General features: G+C 51.5%; 1 protein-coding gene across 3 annotated transcripts in view; it reads left to right on the forward strand.

Moving 5' to 3' along the window:
* NTRK3 (neurotrophic receptor tyrosine kinase 3) overlaps positions 1-20,294 on the forward strand; it is a gene marked incomplete at its 5' end in the record, with an annotated part of 368,325 nt that overhangs the window by 108,333 nt on the left and 239,698 nt on the right. For all 3 annotated transcript variants that reach the window (XM_080809225.1, XM_080809226.1, XM_080809227.1), the window contains 5 exons: positions 2,491-2,559; positions 11,588-11,745; positions 12,457-12,599; positions 13,037-13,178; positions 13,616-13,912. In XM_080809225.1, coding sequence (XP_080665351.1) covers positions 2,491-2,559; positions 11,588-11,745; positions 12,457-12,599; positions 13,037-13,178; positions 13,616-13,912 — 809 coding nt within the window. The remainder of the gene's footprint in view (positions 1-2,490; positions 2,560-11,587; positions 11,746-12,456; positions 12,600-13,036; positions 13,179-13,615; positions 13,913-20,294) is intronic.

Consider the following 20,294-nt stretch of genomic DNA (forward strand, 5'->3'; position numbering starts at 1 on the left):
TTCCTTTATCTCCCCTTCCTTCTGATCACTGGGGCGTGGAGGAAGTTTGCAGGCCCAAGACGGACTGGTAGGGGTTTTGGGAAGCTGAGTGTGCGGACAGGTTAAGGTTTATAAGCTTTGGTGGTTCATATGCAGTTCGAGCTCTTCCTTCCGTTGGCAGGAAGCAGACTCCGGAGGTATCTGCCGTAGACAGTGATGCACGGGCTGGAGGACACTATGGAGAGTGCTGGGTGCGGGGGGGAGTGGAAGAGGAACCCTGGGGACCTGTTCCTGTGGTCCCCTTCCTTTGTCCACCAGCCCCCTGCCCTCGCAGAAAGGGGGCTGTCTTTCTAACATAGTCACTGGCTGTCACCAAGGATAGGGCTGCCTCAGGTATGAAGGGGGAAGCCCTGTCCCTTAGGTTGTCCTTGTGTGTGCCATCTGTCCCTGTGAAGTTGGTGCGTGCCATCTGTGATGCCACCAGCCTGGACTTCCCCGTGACCTCCAGACCCAGGTATCCACCAAGCCTAGTTGATTTCTCTTTCTGGATATTTCACAGGCATCTCAGACTTAGCATTTGCGAGGGGAGGCTCATGATCTGAACCCCAGATGTCACACTTTTACAGCCTTCCTGGTCTCACTAAATGATCTGGCTGCTGGCCTGATGGTGGTGTCTTGCTCCCTCCCCTCCCAGACCCAATCCAGTAGGAGGTTCTGGTGGCACTCCCCAACCCCCCTTGAATCCACCTGCTTTGTTATCTCTAATCCCCTTCCTCAACACTACGGCAGCCTCCTAATTGTCTGCCAGCTTCCAGACTTGGTCTCTTACTTTAAGAAATGGTAATTAGATTATGTCCCTTCCCTACTTAAAGCCATCCAGTGCCATCTCTTTGCTCCTTAAAATAAAAATCCAAGGTCCTCACCATGGCCGGCAAGGTGGTTGTGGCTGTCGTCTCTCCTCCTTACCCCCGACCACTCTCCCCTCCTTCCTTTCCCACCGGCCTCCTTTCTGCCTTTGCTCTTCTTGTGCTCACTGCCCAGAAAACCCCAGCCCTGGCGCCGGTTCATGCTAGCTCTGGCCTCAGCTCGATGCTACCCTCTTGGACGACACCTCCCTAAGTGCCTGTGTAAAGGAGCTGTCTCCCTCTCCGGCATCCATGATGGCATCACTTGGTTTGTCCCCTTCCGTCTGTGATTGGCAAACTGCCGTCGCCTTGCTTATTCATTTGTAACTTGAATGTAAGTTTCAGAGGGACCTTCTCATTTGTGCCCCCTTTGTTCCCCCAAGGAGCCTGTATTTGATTCCTCCCCAAGTGTCTTCTGTAGAAGTCATCTAAGTAGAGGTGGGCGGAGAGCGTACGCGCATGCGTGCGAACAAGAGTCTGCACTTGAGTTTGTCACCTGCGTGTTTAATTGGCACCAGTGCAGACACGCGTGCGTGTGTGTGTGGATAATGTTGACCTGCGTGGCATCTTACCACCGTCCCATCTCATCAGTGCAGGAGTACTGCTCCTGCGGGATCATGTTGACTCCGACCGTGTCTAACTGCTGCCTTGAAGGGCTGTTGTCATGTCAAGAGTTGTCTGTTGAGCCTGGCAACGTGATCACCGTGGGTGTGTTTCTTCTATTATTTGGAAGACTAATGGCTACTCCTTTCCTCTGTACATCCTAATGAGAACAATTAAATAGCCATTAGGAGGAGAACAGAAGTGTGAACAAAAGGCTGATGTCTTGATCTCCGATGCGCCTCTTTGCTGGGGGAGGGACTGAGTAGAAGAAATTGTAGGTGACCTGCAGGGTTTCCCACTATTGTGAATGTTAAGAATGCTTGTTGGTAACAGGGGACGTAGTTTCATTTATGCAAGACGAGTAAGTTCTGGAGATGTACAGTACAGTGTCGTGAGTCATTAATTAGGTGGTGTGTACACCTAAAAATGTGTTAAGAGGTTATATCTTATATTGACGGTTATAGCAAAAAAAAAAAAAAGGAAGAAAGGGAGAGGGAGGGAGGAAATTTTTAAAGTTGATGGTTAAGTTTATGGCATTGTTTATGGTGACAGTTTCATGGGTATACACTTGCCTTGAAATTCATCAAGATGTATGCATTAAATATGCCCAGTTTTTTTAATGTCTGTGACACTTCAATAATAAAAATGAAGAAGAAAGCTTGTTGGCTTGTGTATCCTGAGAGCTCTGTCCCCCTGTGGGAGGGTGACCTCCAGAAGGTTCCCTGAACCTTTTCTGTGGTGAGAGAATGTGGGAAAATGACCAACAGTTTTTTTGTTTGTTTGTTTGTTTTTTTACATTGTAAATCTCTCGCTTTCCTTTCCTCAAAATCCTCTCCAGACCTGATCCTAGGGCCTTGACTACTGGCAGATACACTGTTAGCAGAATGGAACAAAGAAAAGAACAACAAAGCCAGGCTCCCGTGAAATAACCAAGCTTCCTACCAAGAGCATTACTAACGCGAGGTCTGTCCCTTAATTTGCCCTTTATCTGTCACTCTTGCAGAAACCTGTCGAGTAACCGGCTCACCACACTCTCATGGCAGCTCTTCCAGACGCTGAGTCTTCGGGAATTGTAAGTTTGGCTTCGAAGACCCTCCAAGCAGTAGAGCGGTGGTAGAGGTTGGGTGGGGAGAAATGTGGGGCGGTGGAACCACCTGAGGTTGGGTGTGCCCTTGGGGCTCCTTGGGCTGGGTGGCACAGAGTGTACCATGTTCAGCGAGAGCGAGACACCCTCTTTGTTGTTTGATTTCTGATGCTCTTTCCAGCACATTTCTGAAGAAGACCAGGATCTTATCTCTGAGCAGGACCTAGTTCTGTGGTCTGTAGGTAACTAGTAGTAATAGCATTTATACTTAAAATAATAAAGAGTATTTTCAATTTATAATAAGTGACACTTCTAATATGTGATTTTGTGGATGATCAGGTGTGCTTTCATTGATGTGACTTTAGCTTTATCATCATGAAAAAAATAGATTTATCATCATGAGCATTATGGGAGATAGGTGTTATTATATCTCCAATATACAATGTATTTCTTCATTTTAAGGTGAAGGTGCTGAGCCCCCAAAAGGCACATGAGACACAGGCAAGATTGCATTGTTAGGAACTGGCCGACCTAGGACTTGAACCCAGGCCTCTGACTTCTGATTGCGTACCCTTTCCACCACTTATCATCTTTTCTCAGCCTATTTGCCTTGCATATGAGCATCCCGATGGTGGGGGGTGGAAGGCAAGTCCATATATTTATTTAATCTGCCTGTGGACTGCTTGGCCCGACTATCTTCCCAGGCTGATCGACATACCCCTATCCCCTCCAGCCATTTTATGCAAACCCTTGTTGGATGGAGGAGTGAAAATTCCTGACCACTGCTGGAAAAAACAAGTCGTGTTGATGTGTGAGTCATCAGGGTCATCTCTGTGCATGAAGGACAGCACGTTATGTTGAGGGAACAAATCAAGGAATAAATTGAAAAGGAATTGAGGCATGGATGAAATTAGGGAGTTAGGGTTCCAGAGACACTGCTCATGTGTTCCCTTTTACTTAGTGACTCAGATCCAAATTCACTGAATGCAGATTGCTTCACCATCTTTACCAAGAGTCGGTAGCCTTGGATCTCTGCCCATGCTGTCGGCCTTTCAATCCCCCACTGGAGGATCCCTCCACCTGGGAAGTCCTGAGTTCACAGATGAGTCAGGATCTTAGTCAAGGAGGGGAATATTACATCCAGTGACTCAATAGCCCATTACCCCATGATGGCTTTGTGTACCCTACTTATCCTCATGGACCTGAGTGCCCTGATTCTTTGAAAGGCCATCCTAGGGCCAGGAAGTACAGAGGTGATCTCAGCAGTGCTGGAGAGTTCAGGACAGTACTGCTGTGGGTTGCCTTCCCTTCTTAGGATTTTTACCCTTCCCTCTGGGCTTCTCCTCTGGTGTGGCCCCAGTAGATACAGTGACTACAGTCCTTTAGGCACATAGGGCTGAGATCCTGAGGTACACTGATTAAAAACTACCTGAGCTGAGACAAACGTAAATATATACTTACTTGTTTATACAACACTGAAAAACCTAGATGATGTCACAGGTGTCACAGACAGCTAAAGGTCAGACCGTTAGACTTGATGCATTGTATTCATTCCCATCTTTGTAGGTGGAAGAAAACCTTAGCATTAAATGAACATGACTGCTAAGATCACTACTAACGATTTCTGAGTTCTGACTCCTGTGCCAGGCACTGTGCCAAGCAATCTCTTGAATTATGTACATTCGTTATTTAATTTAATCCTTGTAGTAATTTATTGGGTAGGAATTATTACCATCACTTCACATTCGGGGACCCTGAGGTACTCAGCAAGGTGAAGTATCTTGTTTCGGGTTACCCATTAGCCAGGGGGTAGCATATGGACTCAAGGTCTTGACCACTCTCGTTAGCTGTCCCTCAGCCTCTCAAAATCTGTTTCCAATTCAAGGAGCGGTTCTGCAATAATTGTCAAAAAGTGCATGACTGCAGTTCCTTCTTACGTTGCCCTAGATCTGATCAAGGGCTCTGCCATAGAAGACCTAACCGGGGGCTCTCTTTCTTGGGAGTCTCATGTGGCTTCTCGCAGAATGCCTTCCCCTTCCTCTGTAGGAGGCGAGGGACAGCGTCTCTCTGGGGGACATCTGGGGTCTGCAGTTGGCTGAATTATTGAGAAAACGTTCAGTGCTCCTTCTAAAAAATCATTGGATGTGAAATCAATGGTGTGCTGCCCTGGTGACCTGTTTCGTGGAGTTTCAGAAACAGTTGTTCCGTGGATATATTATTTAAAGAAAATGTCAGATTTATCCCAGAGGATCATGGGATTCTGCATTCATCTTTGCCTGGGATCAATACACCGGTGAGCTAGATGTGACTTATGGCGGAATGAAGACGTTCCCTCCAGTGTGAGCCAGTGTGTGAGGGCCGCCATGTCCCAGAGTATTTTATTTCTGTCACATTGTTAAATAAGAAAAAAATTACGTGGGAAAATAAAGAAGCCCCCCTCTTGTCCTGGTAGGGGTCTATTTTTCAAGGAAGAGTTGAATGTTGAGAGTGGAAAATTTATCTTTTGGCTGGAGGGGCCTCATGTTGGCTCTTCACTGTGGCTATGATTAAAATCCAAACAATCCCAGTTCCTGGCAAATGGAAGAGGGGGGTAGTATTTTCTTGTCCGACTTCCTGATTAGTCCACATGGCGCCATCTGCCATGAGCCTTGTAGACTGCCAGGGTCTGCCCAATGGAGCCTGTGGGGTGTGGGGATGGGTTGGATATTTCCAGGAAGATAGAATCTTGACCCTGGAGGAGAGAGGCCAGGGGGAGAGGACTTTCTGTGTCACGGCAACCCGAAGATCCTAAAGCCAGAGTGGGAGGCTTTGAGCCACCTTCTGCGGGAACAGAAGGAGCTAACTAGGGCATTCAGTGACTTCTTGGCACATTCTATTCTGTCATTGAGGTTCTCTGCCTACCCCAACCAGATGCTCCCCCACTGGAGGGTCCTTGCTATAAGAATGGATCTGGTGGGATTCTCCATCGGAAGGGCCGAGTATCTTGACCTTTCCAATAGTAGAGAAGGAGACAGAAGAGCCCTATATTGAGCACCTATTATGAACAAAGTCCTGACTCATCTTTGGAGCAACCCCCATGGGAGGTATCATAAACGGTCTTACAAATGAAGGATCGAGGTTTGGCCAAGTTAAACAACTGGTCCAGGATCACAGAGCTTATTAATGGGAATGGGAATTAGTGTTGCAGTAATTAGCATTACCACCATCCAGGTCTGCTGTTTCCAAAGACCAGTGCTCTTTCCTTGAACAATTCAGTAAACTTCCCCCATACTTGCTGTCTCCTTCCGGAAACCACTCTCAAGAATGTGGCTTCCTGAGTGGAATCACTGGATTGGGGGTGGGGAGATGGAGACCCAGACAAGTTAGCATCTCAGAGCCCTGGTCATGAGCCGGAAGCTTCCCTTACTCATTTCCCATTTACTTTTCTCAGATGAAGGATATGGTTTTGGCTGATCACCTGACCTGTTGCCCCTCACCACTCCTGGCTGTGTTCCTCTTAGTTGGGCATTGCACGGTTGCTCTCAGAAGTTTCTGGTTCTATCAAGGTGGTGTTTTTTGTTTTCTGGATTTTTTTTTTTTTCCCTTACGAAGAAGCCTGGAACTGTCTGTCCAGAAATCAGAGCAGGAATCAAAGAGATTGTCTTAGAGATAAAGAATGAATTAGAAAGAAAAGAAGCTTGGATTCTGAATCCCATGATGCAATTTAGGCAAAGGCAAGACGCACCAGAGGATATAAACCCACAGCACAGAAACCTTCCAGAAATACCCTAGGGACCATTAGTGTATCTTGAACAGGCTTCTCTTAATATCCTGCACGCACAGAGCAGACATGATTAAAACAGATTGGAATATTTCGTTTTCTTAAAGCAAAGTGATAATTATCTCTGGTATAATTTGCAGATTTAATCGACTTGGTAAAATATTAACTCGGTATTGGGGATGGGTTTGGGCTGATCCTGGCACTTTCTTTTCTCCTAGTCTTGGCCATGACTGCTTTCCACGGCTCTCAGAGAAGTCCCTGAACGGTCATGTTCCTAATAGCATTACTGTAATAATAATTTCTGGTCTCTTTATAGTCTCTTTCAATTCACAAAGCATGTTATCATGTGTTATCGCTAATCCTCAGAATAACTTTGTGAAGCAAGAGGGTCGAGCACAATTACCCCCATTTTCAGAAGTTAAAGCAGAACCTTGGGGAAGAAGTTACTGGCCATATTAGTTTCCTAGGGTTGCCTTGATAGATCACGACAAATAAGGAGGCTTCATACCACAGAAAGTGACTCTACTCTTCGGGAGGTCAGAAGGCCCAAACTGAGGTGTCACAGGGCCACTCTTCCTTCAAGAGGCTCTTGGGGAGAATCTTTGCTTATCTTTTCTGGCTTCTGGTGGCCCCTGGTGGTCTGGGCTTGTGTCAGTGCCACTCCTGTCTCTGCTTTCATCTTTATGTGGCTGCGCTCCCTGTCTCTGTGTCTTTGGCTTCTCCTCTCTTCTCTCTTATAAGGACACCCATCCTTGGATTTAGGACCTGCCTAAATCCAGAATGATCTTGTCCCGTGATCATCCCATGATCCTTCTCTGGATCACATCCACAGAAGACCCTATTTCTAAGTAAGGTCCCATTCACAGGTCTTGGGGGTGAAGCCTTGCCCAGATCTTTCGGGGGAGACACAACTCAGTGCAGTAGCCTTGCCCAGCTTGACCTCAGGCTCCACTCAGACCTTGTGTTTGTGTACTTCTTCTGCCACTGTGTTATCTCTGGGAGGCCAGTGGCGAGCATCGCTTGGACCTTTGGACAGGCTTCCCCGGTTGGCCGTAGATCTACACCCCTGGCCCCAGGATCGCCACTGGCAGCACCGGTTCTGTGGAGGGAAGAAGAAAGGCGGAGTGATGACCGCAGGGGAACCGGTGTCTTCTGCAGACCCTGCCGTGGCCTTGGCCTTGCAACAAGGCATCTGTGTGTGCCTGGGTGGGGCTGAGTTAATCTGCGGGTCACCCCTAGGGCCCTGCGATTAGGCCCTGGGCCATGTTGGGGCATGGGCTGGGTGTAGGGTAAGCTCTGCCCTCAGCTGTGGCTGTATCCTTCACGGGGCCGCCTGCATCATTGATGGGGCCGGGAAGGCTCACTTCAGGCTCCTCGACACGGCGCCTGGAGCCCTGGCCGAAGGTTCCTCTTCGAGACACCCGACTCGCTGGAAGAGCAGGTGGCATCATGTAGACTGAGGGCTGCCTTTCTCTGCTTCTGGCCCCCCTTCCTGAGCCCTCTCCCGTCAGGATGGAAGACTATGGTAGGTTTGCTCGGTGGGATGCCAGGGACACCTGTCTTCAGACTCAACATGCTTTCTGTGGTGTGTGTCCGTCTTGCTGTCTAGGGGGAAAGTCCCAAGGGAGGAGGGGAAGCTGAAGGTTTCTGTGCAGTTTCCAGGACACTGCTAGGGGACCAGATCCTAGAGGAGAAGGATGGAAGGAAACAAAAAGCCGTTAGTGGGCTTGTGTGTAGCCCTGTCATCCCACTGATTCTCCCACTAGCGTCAGCATGCTTTGGCCCTATCAGCCCTTCGGGGAGCCACGGAGAAGTCGGGGGGGGGTGGGGGACACAGCAGTGCGGGGACTCGGGTGAGGCAGGACTCACTAAAGCACATGGTCTCTAAGCTGCCGAGTCCAGCCCCTCCCTTGCTAATCTTTTCCACCCGGGTGGATAATTTGTATTTTTACAACTGCTTCATAATGAATGACCACATCTCGTCTGGCGAGCATCTGGGAAAACCAGGCTGACCTGGTTCAGTCTACATATATGGAAGCATCTGGACCCTCCGTATCTCTCCAGCAGGGCTGCCTGGCCTCCCCTCGCCCCCCGCCCCCGCCGTGTGAATGCAAACACAGACCCCCGTCCTCGGGCCTTCCTATCCTCCACACACTGGGCAGCCTAGCTTGACCCTCTGCTTTTCCCCGGGGAGCCATCCCCTGCCTCCCCCGCTTCGTCCCTGAGGGGAGGGCTCATGGGGGTGGTGTGTGGAGGGCAATCCGCAGGGTGCTGGGCAGGTGGGGGGTGCAGCGCAAATGTCATTCCATCTTTATTTCTTAGCTCTTCCGTCCTCCTGCCCGCCTGTTCTCTTTCCTCTGGACCTGTTGGCTCCGCCCCGGCGCCTTCTTGCCTCCCCGCTGGGGCAGGACCTCCAAGGCTCCCGGCCTCATGCTTCACCTTCCTTCTCTAGGACCTCATCCCGATGCCTCATCCACCGACCATCTTCCTTTTCATTGGTTCCTTCTCTCCTGTTTTCAGCTAAACATGTGTCTCTCCTCCATTGATTTCCTGTCTCCTGGGGCTTAAGACCTTGGTGCCATCCTCCGCTCTTTTCTTCCACCTCCAGCAAAGCACCAAATACCACCTTGTCTTCTTTACCGTGTCTGTTCCGTCTGCCCTTCCCTCTCCCGCGCTTTTACCAGGCTACTCTAGACCCTTATTAACGTGACAGCAGTTCTCAAGTGGGGGTCCAGGGTCCCGTGGGGCCCCCAAGACCCTGTCAGGGAGACCATGGGGTAGAATCTGAGACATTATTTGTCCTGTTCACTCCGGTGCCCCAGAAGGTGTGTAGAGGAGTTTTTCAGAGGTCACTTGCCCTGTGATAACGTCGCTGCTCTGGTGACAAACGACAGTTTGTGCTAATGCGGTGTCGTGTTTTAAAATTTTCTACTTCACTTCCAAAGTGGTGAAGAGGGATAGGTGTACTCTACATACGCAAACGCTCTTGGAGGCCCCCAGGAATTTTTAAGAGTAAAGAGGAGTTCTGAGACCAAAAGCCGGAGAAGAGTGACTTCGAGCCAGCTGGCCGGCACATGCCAGTGCGTGAGTGAGGGAAGATGCCCCATCTGGGTGCATGTAGCCCCGTGCCAGGCACCGGGTCTAGTCGAGGCATGTGAGTCAAGGATTTTGTCCCCCATTCATCCCTTCGCCGGGGCGCTCTGAGAAAGGCACGCACGTCATGCACAATACTGTTGGATTAGTCTTCTGACAGACCTGCTTTGCTCACATCGTCGCGAGCTCCGAGGGCCTCCCTGGCTCCCGCCGCCCCCTGGATGAATCCCCAGCTTGCTGATGTTTGATGTGGCCGTGAAGGTCCCGCACCATCTGGCTTCCACTCTCCCTTCCAGCTGCATTTCCCAGTGCTCCTTGACGTGAACTCTATGCCCTGGCGCAGCTTTTCTTTCCTGTTTTCCCATCTAGGCCTCCAGCGTGGCCGTGAACTCTTCCCCTGCTCTCTGCCCGGGAGCCGCAGAACCGGGGGTCATGCTGACTCCTCTGCATCTCTGCTCACAGCCAGCGGTGCCTTGCACAGGGTAGATGGGGTAGGGGGCGTGTGGGGTCTGGAATCCAGCAGGGTGAGGCTTATAGCCCTGCTTGGTCCCACCCCAGCCCGGGGACTTGGAGCACGAGACTCAACCCCTCCCAATGCGAGTGGGGGTCCCCCCTCTGGACAGGGACAGTGCTGGCTGTCTTCCAGGATGGCTGTGGGAAGCAGATGCTCCATGAAGGCTAAGTCCCTTCTCTGCACTGTTTCTGAAAGAGTGCAGGGAAAAGCCAGCATACCTTTAGACAGAGAGGCTTTCATGCGAAGGTGTTGGCACCTTCTGCCTGCGGTGTCCCACTGGCTGGGACACACGGATTCCTCCTCCAGGACCTCACTTTTCCCTGAAAACTGATCACTTCTGATGTGTGCCTAACTACTTTGGAATTCCACCCCTTGTCCTGAATATCCTGGGTCTTAGTGCCCCTCCTTCTGGGTACCAACACACTCGCCTCCTTACTGGTCCAGCAAGGGAATCACGTTCTTCCTACTGACGCAGACCTTTAGATTTACTGGGTGCTTTACATCAATGAATGCCATTCATTGTCCCCCTAATGGGATAACCCCATTTAGAGGGGCAGGGACTTGCTCTCAGTCACAAGGAAAGTCAGTGGAGAAGGAAGACCTTGAACTTGACACTTTTCCCATCAGATGCACTTCTTCTCCATGCTCCCAGGCTGTCTCATTCACCTCTGTATCAGCAGTGCTCAGCTCACAGCCAGACATGGGGCTGGTGCTTAGTAAGGATTTTGTTGAATTTATGAAGAATAAAGCTGGGCCCGGGATGGGCTTTGAGCTGATCGTGGAAATCGCGAACCACCTGCTCCCCAGGGAGAGGAGCCCTTTCCTTCCTCCTTCCCTCCCTCCCTTCCCGCCTTCTATTCATTCAATAGGCATTCACGTCTCAGGCTCAGTTGTAGATACTGGAGATACAGATGAACCCAACAGGCAATTTCTCTGAGCTCAGTGGAGTTTAATTTTTATTTGGGGAGACAGATAATAAACAAATTTTTAAAGTGATGCTGGACAGTGAAAATACTGGAGGGAAGTAAATAGTTGGGCCAGGGAGTGGGCTGTGCTAAGGCAGGGGTTGCTTAGAACAGTGTTTGGAGAAGGCCATATGATTCTTTAATGAAGTGAGATAGCCAATGTAGCAGGCATGTTATGCGTAGGAACTCTGCAGGCAGAAGGGACAACAAGTGCAAAGGCCCTGAGGCAGCACCAGGCTGGTCGTGCTAGTGAACTTGACAGACAGCAAGGTCAGTGTGGCTGAAGAAGAGGAAGGGGGTAAGAGGTAGGAGATGAGGTCAGAGAGGTGATGGAGAGCACTGCAGAGCCTGTTGGCCTTTGACCTTGACGTTCAGATGACATGGGAAGCCACCAGAGGGCTTTGAGGAGAGCAATATCCCAAGCTGACATATTTAAAAGGGTCCTGTTGGCAGGTGAGTTAAGTGGAGTGGATTCTTTTTTTTTTTTTTTTCCCAAATGAGTGCAAAAATGAAAGGAATTCATGCACTTAGAAGTATTTTTCATCTCTTTCAAAATCTTGCTAAATCCCTCCTCTCTCTAGTCCTTGAAGAGCGGGTTGGGGCGTCCCTCCAGCCCTGGGGGGCGGGGGGGAGCTGGGCCGTCTTTGGTTCAGGAGGTCCCTTCCCCTGTTTCCTTGCCCGCAGGAGACTGGAGCAGAACTTCTTCAACTGCAGCTGTGACATCCGCTGGATGCAGCTGTGGCAGGAGCAGGGGGAGGCCAAGCTCAACAGCCAGCACCTCTACTGCATTGGTGCCGACGGCTCCCAGCTGCCCCTGTTCCGCATGAACATCAGCCAGTGCGGTGAGTGAGTGGCCTGGCCCCGGCGGGCTCCAGGCAGAGGGCCCTCACACCCACGTGGGAGCCTGCGGAGCCAGGGCCTTCTGGTCCCTGCTCCCACCCCCCCCCCCCCAACCCTCAGCTTTGAACTCTGCCCTGGGTGCAGATCTGGCTTACCGTTGACCTCCTTGGTCATCCCTGTCCCTCCGTGAGCCTGGAGTGAAGATGGGTGCAGTGTGCCCCTTCTCAATGGCCCCTTCTCCCTATGAGATACTCATCAATCAGATCTGAAGGAGTCTGTCTTAAGGTGTTGGCTCTGGATCTTCCGTATCAGGAGCATCTAAGGGTGTTTTAGAAAAGCAGATGCCCAGGCCCTATAGACTTAATGAGATCACGGAATGTCTCAGAATGGGCCTCGGCAACCTGAATTTCTAGCAGACTCCTCCTGGGAGTTGGAAGCAGACCAAAGTTGGAGAGCCGGTTGCTGGAACTACATTCTTTGAGCACCTCCCCACCCCCACCCTCTGGCTGAACTGTAGGAGAGCCCAGCTGGGCTTCAATTCTGAGCTCTGACCTCTGCTGGGGGGGAGGTGCTGGGAAGATTCTGGCACTTGGGGGCCTTCCAAGAGCTTGATCAAGCAGGTTGTGTTGAGAAGGGCTACCATCGAACCCAGGGACAAAGTTTTGGTATTAAGCGTTGGCTTATCTTTTTACTCATCCTGTCCTGCCTCCCAGACCTTCCTGAGATCAGTGTGAGCCACGTGAACCTGACCGTTCGAGAGGGTGACAACGCTGTCATCACGTGCAATGGCTCTGGATCCCCTCTGCCCGACGTAGACTGGATAGTCACGGGACTGCAGTCCATCAACACCCACCAGGTAGGAGCCCTAGGCTCCGGCCCCATCAGGAGGCTGGGGAGCCTTGACCTCTTTGTCCCAGTGAGCTCCATCATGAAGAGAAGCCAGAGATGTGAGGAGAAGGAAGAAGAGGGAAAGTCTGCACGTACTTGGTTCTCATCCAGCTCCAAACTTTTCTGGCCAACCCGAGCTTCAGCATGCTAATAAACTTCTCTGTACCTTAGTTTTCTCATCTGTAAAGTGGGTTTAATGCTACTGTTCACCCCCTAGGGTAAATGTGAGGGTTTCCTGAGCTCTTGAGCGCAGAGAGTCTGGTGGCTGGTCAGTGTGCACGGCAGGAGGAAAGGCCTCCTTCGCTTCCTACACAGCTTTCTTTTTGATTCCTGCAGATGTTTGGAAGGTGAATGAGGAACTGCTTTCTAGAAACTGATTTTTTTTTTTTCCCGTTGGGGTTTTAGACAAATCTGAACTGGACCAACGTACACGCCATCAACCTGACCCTGGTCAATGTGACAAGCGAGGACAATGGCTTCACACTGACGTGCATCGCGGAGAACGTGGTGGGCATGAGCAACGCCAGTGTGGCCCTCACCGTGCACTGTGAGTGGCTGCCATCTTGGAGGGGGGCTGTGTCCCCGGGGGACGGTCATGCAGGAGGCGGGGGCCTGTGTGCTAGGGGGGCAGGACAGAGCAAGGCAGTTCTTGGCCGGTAACCCCAGAAAGGGCGTCCCTGTCCCTCAGAAGATGGTATGCCCACAACTCATCTTTGTCTTCAGGATACCCCCACGTGGGCCCCCATCTGCCTTCTCTTCACTCCTAGAGGATCACGGGGCCAGTGGTGGTGGACCTGGGAAGTGTGGGCGAAGACAGTCCTCTCTTCCCCACTTTTGGGAAGGTGGTGGGGGTACCCCTGATCCCCTGGGTCCTCCCCGAGCTGGATGGGGGGAGAACTGGGATCCCTGTCCTAGTGTCTGGGGGGTTGCTCTGGGGCGTGGGGGCCTCTGCGTGCTGGGAGTCAGCGGGCCCATCCCCCGCAGACCCCCCACGTGTGGTGAGCCTGGAGGAGCCCGAGCTGCGCCTGGAGCACTGCATCGAGTTCGTGGTGCGGGGCAACCCGCCGCCCACGCTGCACTGGTTGCACAACGGGCAGCCGCTGCGGGAGTCCAAGATCACGCATGTGGAGTACTACCAGGAGGGCGAGGTGTCCGAGGGCTGCCTGCTCTTCAACAAGCCTACGCACTACAACAACGGCAACTACACCCTCATCGCCAAAAACCCGCTGGGCACGGCCAACCAGACCATCAACGGCCACTTCCTCAAGGAGCCCTTCCCAGGTGAGGCTCCTGCAGTGTGACGGCGCCTCCAGGGAGGGTGCAGAGTGGACACGGTATCCCCCTGGATACTGTTATCTCTGGTGAACCAAAGTCCGCCTGGGGCCCGAGTCCGATCCTGCCAGCATTTCGTGTAAACCAGATACAGCCTCTGTTTTTCCAGGGCTCTCAGGTCCCCTCAGAAATGCACAGTTGTGCACACAGGGACATGCCCTGTTCTGGTAGAGGAAGGGCCTGAGAGCTAGACAAGAAAGACAGAGAGAATCTTGACCCAGTCGTTTATTTGCTGCGGAACTCTGGGCACGATAGTTTGCTTGTCTGAGCCTCCATTTCCTGCATCTGTGAAATGGGCACGACGACACTGCTCCTTTGACTCATGACTTCTGGTCTGCACGGAGTGCAGGCTTTGACACAGAACCATGGTTCGATGACCTTCCATTGCAGGGCCTTTGGGGTCTCTCTAGTTCAACCCCACATTTAACAGACATGTGAACTGAACCTCCTTCTGCTTGCCGGTTGGTAGCGAGGCTTGGTGAGGGGGTAGGCTTCCAGCCTTGAGTTTGCTACGTCCAGGGAGCCAGGGCTGGTAACTGAAGGAATGAAAGAACTTTCTTTGTGTGACTCTTTGAGGGGGGTGACTATCTGTCTGAGCTACAGTCTCTCCAATACCTTCCTGAGTTGCAAGAGAAGAAAAGCTCCAGAGAGTTCCATGGACATGGTTGTAGCTTCTCGACGGGTCCAGCAGCTGATGCGTTTCTGTCAATGAAACTGAGCAAATTGGTGACCTTGCTGATTTCTGCTGGGAACAGGCTGGGTGACCTTCAGTCTCCAGACTCAGGGGTTCTAGCGAGATAAAGGGGAGTGAGAAGACCGATCACCCGCATGCGCGCACACACACGTGCACACACACTGGCGCACACGCACACAGAAGGGTGCCAGCAAGAGCCAGCACGGTGCCTCATCTGCTTATGTGAAGGGGACTTCTCAGCCCACACATACGGGGTAGCAGCTCCACTCCAGTGGCCTCATTTATCTCAGTGCAGGGAAATTCCAGCTCGAAGCTCAGAAATGAAAAGGTGCGTGGGAAGCCAGATTTTTGCGGCTGAGGCCCAGGGTGGTGCAGCACCGTCGCTCAGGAGAGGGTCCCAAACGTGCTGGTGTTTAAGACCCTGGTGGTCCCATTTGGTCCAGCGCTTCCAGCATCATGCCCAGCATGCCCTGTGGCACTGCCGGCCACACCCATCTCTGCCCCGGGTGGGGGGGGGGGCTGGAAGAGTCTCCGCCCTCCGTGTGGTGTGGAGGGAGCAGCTTTTAGATACGGAGATACTGGGCACTGCCGGGCCACACAGGCGAGGCCTTGCCAGTGCGAAGGGCTAGAGACGTTCCCTAAAGCAATGCTTGTTTCCAAAGGGGAGCTCCTGGGGCCTGGAGGGCTTGGAGAGCCCCGGAATGCTCCAGCGGGAAGGTGAGCCACTCTGGGCCTCTCCCCACAGGGGCTGTCCTCAGAGCAGTTCTCCGCATCCTCCCAGCCATACCGACACCCTTTTTGTCCCCAAGAGACATAGCAGCCCCTTGACACCTTCTCAGGTTCTTAAAGAGGGGTCCCTGGCCCAGCAGCATCACCATCCCCTGGGCAGGTGTTAGAACTCAGACCCTCCAGCCCCACCCGGACCTGCTGCCTCAGAGCCCCCAGGGTGTTTGAACAATCAGCTGCCGTGCTGTTTGGTGTGCTCTGGCCCCAGGAGCTGGAAGGCAGGGGGGAGTCAGGGGAGCTCAGAGGGAAACAGCCCACCAGTAGGCATCTTCCTCAGACCCTGCCTGGGCTGCCCTGTGTGAGGGTTTGCTTGTTTTATGAACCTAGAAGAATCGGTGGATGATGAAAAGGCCATGACAGGGATAAGATGCGCCAGTTGTGTCAAACGACAAAAGGTCTAAATGTTCGGGAGAGTAAATTATCTGGAGGAGCGGGCAGTAAACCTCATCCCTGCCGAGCTCTGGGCGTAAGGCTGGCTGCGGGTCCCGCTCTTCTCTTCGGCCCTGAGCGTGTGGCGACATCGCATTGATCACAGCGACTCCTCTCTCGCTCCGAGGCAAGCAGAGCAGAGAGGTTAAGAGCGAGGGTTCTGAAATCCGGGAGATGGAGGTGCAAATCCCGTCTGTGACCCGACCAGACAGGTGGCCTGAGCTCCCAGGACGGGGTTGGCACATGGTATGCGACTGGCATGCAGTGAAAGATGATCTCTACTCTGCCTCTATTTTTCCATCTGTGGAATGGGAGCAAGAACAAAAGCTCCTCCCTCAGCTGCCATGAGGATTAAGTGAAACATGCTGAGGGTTTCGGTCTGTGTAGAGACAGAGGAAAGGTGGGCCAGCTGTCAGCTATTGCCAGGATTCTTGGGACGGCGGGACGCAGTGAACGTAGGCGTTCTAGAAGCAGCGTTCTCTGGTCAAGCTTGTTGGTTCCAACAGGTAGGCTCCGGGCAGTGCCATCTGTAGGGACAGGGAGCCATCCAACCCGCCAGGGTTCAGAGTCTCTCTAAATCGCTCATCAGCTTTGTCATCTCAGGCTTATTCCTCAGCACCTGCTTCTACCTCAAAGGCTGTGGTGAAGATTGGTTGACGTACAGTGGACTCATCCACCGGAAATGCTTACGACAGTGCTTGGCACAGAGTAAGCACAGAGGGACTGTTTGTTTCTATTTTTCTGAAAAGCACATCCAAGGGCGACTGACAGGGGATCTGTTCTGGGGTAGAACCAGATCTGAAGGTAACGGTCTCCTTTTCTGATTCTCCATGGTCCTGAGACCCATGGGAGAGATTTGATTGGAATGAATATATTTAATGGAACAATCTGGAAATGCAGAGGCTTCCATCAGTAAAGATTTTCTCAGAGTAGGACGTTAAAATGAAAATGTTCCGGAAAAGTTGTTGTTGTTGTTTGCTTTTTAAAATTACACATGCTGTAGGAATGTTGGATTTCCTCCTACATTTCCAGAGAAGGGCTAAAACCCTCAAAATGGCATCTAGCCTTGGTGAAGGAGGTCTCTGCAAGGATTGGTTAGGGAGGTCGGTGGAGCTAAATCCTCTTCGGTGTTCCAGGAACTTAGCGGGGCTGCCGGAGGGGATCTGGGCTTAAGAGTGGGGAGCCACCAGGGATCAGGGATTCACGTGTCAGGAAGGGAGGACCTGGAGAGACTGAGTGATGGCAGGGTGGGACGTGGTAGCTAGAAGGTTGCAGGCTGGGCAAGAGTGTTCCTTAGATGATGATGTGATAGAAGGAGGCATGTTGCCAAGGGATATGTGTGTGTGTGTGTCTGTGTGTGTGTGTGTGTGTGTGCAAAAAAATACCTGAGACTACTTGACAAAACACTTAGGAATAAGTGAGCTGCCATAACTCCTACATTCTCATTTTTTACTTGGCCAGACGTCCAGTTTTTCGTGGGGATTTTTACAATGGCAGAAAGCAGAATTCCTTCACGACGCTGGGTACAAACAATGGAGAAATCAGTGCCCCAGCGCCCTCAGCCTCGGTCAAGGCTGGTTTCCTTGCCCTAAGGAACTTGTGGAGGTGGAACGTGGTCCCAGGCTGCCAGGTTGGGGGGAAAGGAGGGATTTCTCTTCCCAGTTTGAGCCACCATCAGCTGCGTGCAGCGGAGGGGAGATGGGGCATCTGCGCAGGATGGGCGGTGTGAACGCGGGCCTTGGCTTGGCCTCCCCACTGCCTTCTCGCACCTAAACCCGGGGCATCTGCTCCCAACAGCACATCTCAGTCCACCTCTTTGTCTGGACACTAGCTGCTGCCTCGCTTCTCCCTTCTCTGGACCCCGCTGGCTTTTCCCACAAGGCCCTTCTTGATGAGTTTTGGGATTGGAAGAAGTGTGGTCTGGGACTGAGGTAGAGGCGTTCATGCCCACCCCCATTCATATTCAACAGCACCTTGGCCCGTGGTTCCAGTTATCTTTCCCAGCTGCTGGTGGGTAGGAGTTGAGGATCATTCCTGGGTACCATCCTCTTCCAGTGCAAAATTCTGAGTTCCCCCACTGGTTAGAGGGGACCGGGAAGTCTCCCTGTTCCTGGGTTCATGTGTTTCCTGGATGGATGCGTGTTCCCAGGCTCCAGCAAGGGAGCTAAGCACGTGGGCTGACTGGGAGATTACAGGGCTCATAGACTTGGCCAAAAACATTTGCCCGATGTGAGAATATTCTCGAATAAACGGGAGCCTTATGAGAAATATACAAATCAGCATTAACTGTGAATTGATCTGGCACCTGTCTTTCCCCAAGCTCTGAAGCCAATGCTCGGGCCCCCTCCCCGCCATCCTCCCCACACATCAGGCCTTCAGTACCTGCAGCTTACAAGAGGGTTGTGGCATGAAGGTTGGGCTTAGGAATTTGGAGAAGGCTCTGTTGGCCTTCCCCAGACGACACAAAATGGGCAGCAGACAAGCCAGCCGTTAACCGTGCACCTGCTGTAAATAGGGCTTTCTCTAGACTCCTTCACAGAAAGCATCACTTGCCCCACAGGTGGTTAGAGAAGAATATTAGCTGGTGCCTATTTAGTAGAGCCATAATTACAATGACTGTGAGGACTTAGCCCAGGGGCTGAAGACCAAGGGATGGTTGGATGGATGAATGGATGGATGGATGGGTGGATGGATGGATGGGTGGATGGGTGGATGAATGAATGAACGAACGGGTTGTTCTTATTTTTCAGAGTGTGGTAGGCTCATGGCCACAGTAGAGGTAACATAATGCAGGGAATTCTCAAAGGGATCAGCAGCACCTGAAAACTTGGGTAGAAATGTAAATTCCCAAGACCTTCCTCAGACCTCCTGACTCAGAAATTCTGGGATGAGGCCTGATAATGCATGTTTATTGAAAACAAATTTTAGGATTTTTTTTTTAACTCATCATTTTGAATTAGTGTAAGATTTACCTCCTACGGGTGCCTGTTGGCTTGGTTCATGACCCCTGGGTCCTGGGCTCAGCGGGGAGCCTGCTTCTTGCCTTCCCTCTGCCTCTGCTCCATGCTTGTGCTCCTTCTCTCACTCTGTGCTCTCTCTCTCTCAAATAAATACATGATCTTAAAAAAAAAAAAACTTAGTAATAAAATGGTACAATACAATACAAATAAAATGGTACAAAGAACCTTCTTTTACCCTTCACCCAGCTTCCCCAAAGGGTATCATGTGCAAAAGCAGGATATTCACACTGACACTGTTATGGAATTTACGGACCTGACCTTTATCCACTGCTGTCCTTTCTTCTCTAGGACTCAGTTCAGGACCATACGCCATGCTTAGATGCTCTGTCACCTTATTTTCTTTCAGTCTGGGACGGTTCCTCAGTCTGTCATTGTCGTTCATGAGCTGGGCATTTTTTTTTTTCTCTTTAAGATTGATTTATTTGAGAGAGAGAGAGGTCATGAGAGCAGGGTGAGGGGCAGAGGGAGAGAGAGAGAATCCCAAGCAGACTCCCCACTGAATGTGGAGCTCAACGTGGAGCTTGACCCCACGACCCTGAGATCACAACCTGAGCTGAAATCAAGAGTCAGACACTCATTCAGCTGAGCCCCCCGGGCACCCAAGCTGGACCCTTTAGAAGGATACTCACTAGTTATTTTGTAGACTCCCCCCCAGTTTGGGTTTGTCAACTGCTGCCTCCCAGTTAATGCCGGTTACACAATTTTGGCATGAACGGCACAGAAACGATGCTGTGCTCGCTCAGGACATCACCGTGGGGGGCACGTGGTGTCCACACCTCTAGTTCCTGGTGACCTGAGTTAACTCTATCACTGGGTGGACATGGTATCTGCCAGGGTTCTCCACCTCAAGGTGATTTTTTTTTCGCTTTGTACCTAACGAGTATAACGTTTGGAAACTTTGTGAACGTCTTGTGTCTTACCATGCTTTCACACATTAATCTTAAACTTCCTTGATGGTTCTTGCCCAAAGCGGTTTATAACCGTGGTATTTGCCAGTGGTGACTTTCTTCCTTCCATCATTCCTTCTACGTGTGTTGGGTGGAATGCTACTCTGAGGAAGAGCGTCTCTTCTTCCCCTGTGTGTTCATTCAGTTGCTTATATACATCGGTACGGACTCGGGGATGTTCATTTTGTGCGATGACTTAGAATCCGTGTAGTTTCCCGGGGCTGCCGTAAGAGCGGACCACAGCCTCGGCGGCTTAAACAAGACACACGTGTTTTTCTCGCAGTCCTGGAGGCGAGAAGTCTGATCAGGGTGTCAGCAGGGTTGGCTCCTTCTGAGGCCTCTGTCCCTGGCTCGCAGATGGTCGTCGTCTTTTCATGTCTGCACGTGGTCTTCTGTGGTTTGTCCTGATCGCCTCCTCTTGGAAGGACACCGGATTAGCGTCCACCCTAATCAAT

This window comes from Martes martes (assembly GCF_963455335.1).
Source record: "Martes martes genome assembly, chromosome: 7".
Classification (NCBI taxonomy): domain Eukaryota; kingdom Metazoa; phylum Chordata; class Mammalia; order Carnivora; family Mustelidae; genus Martes; species Martes martes.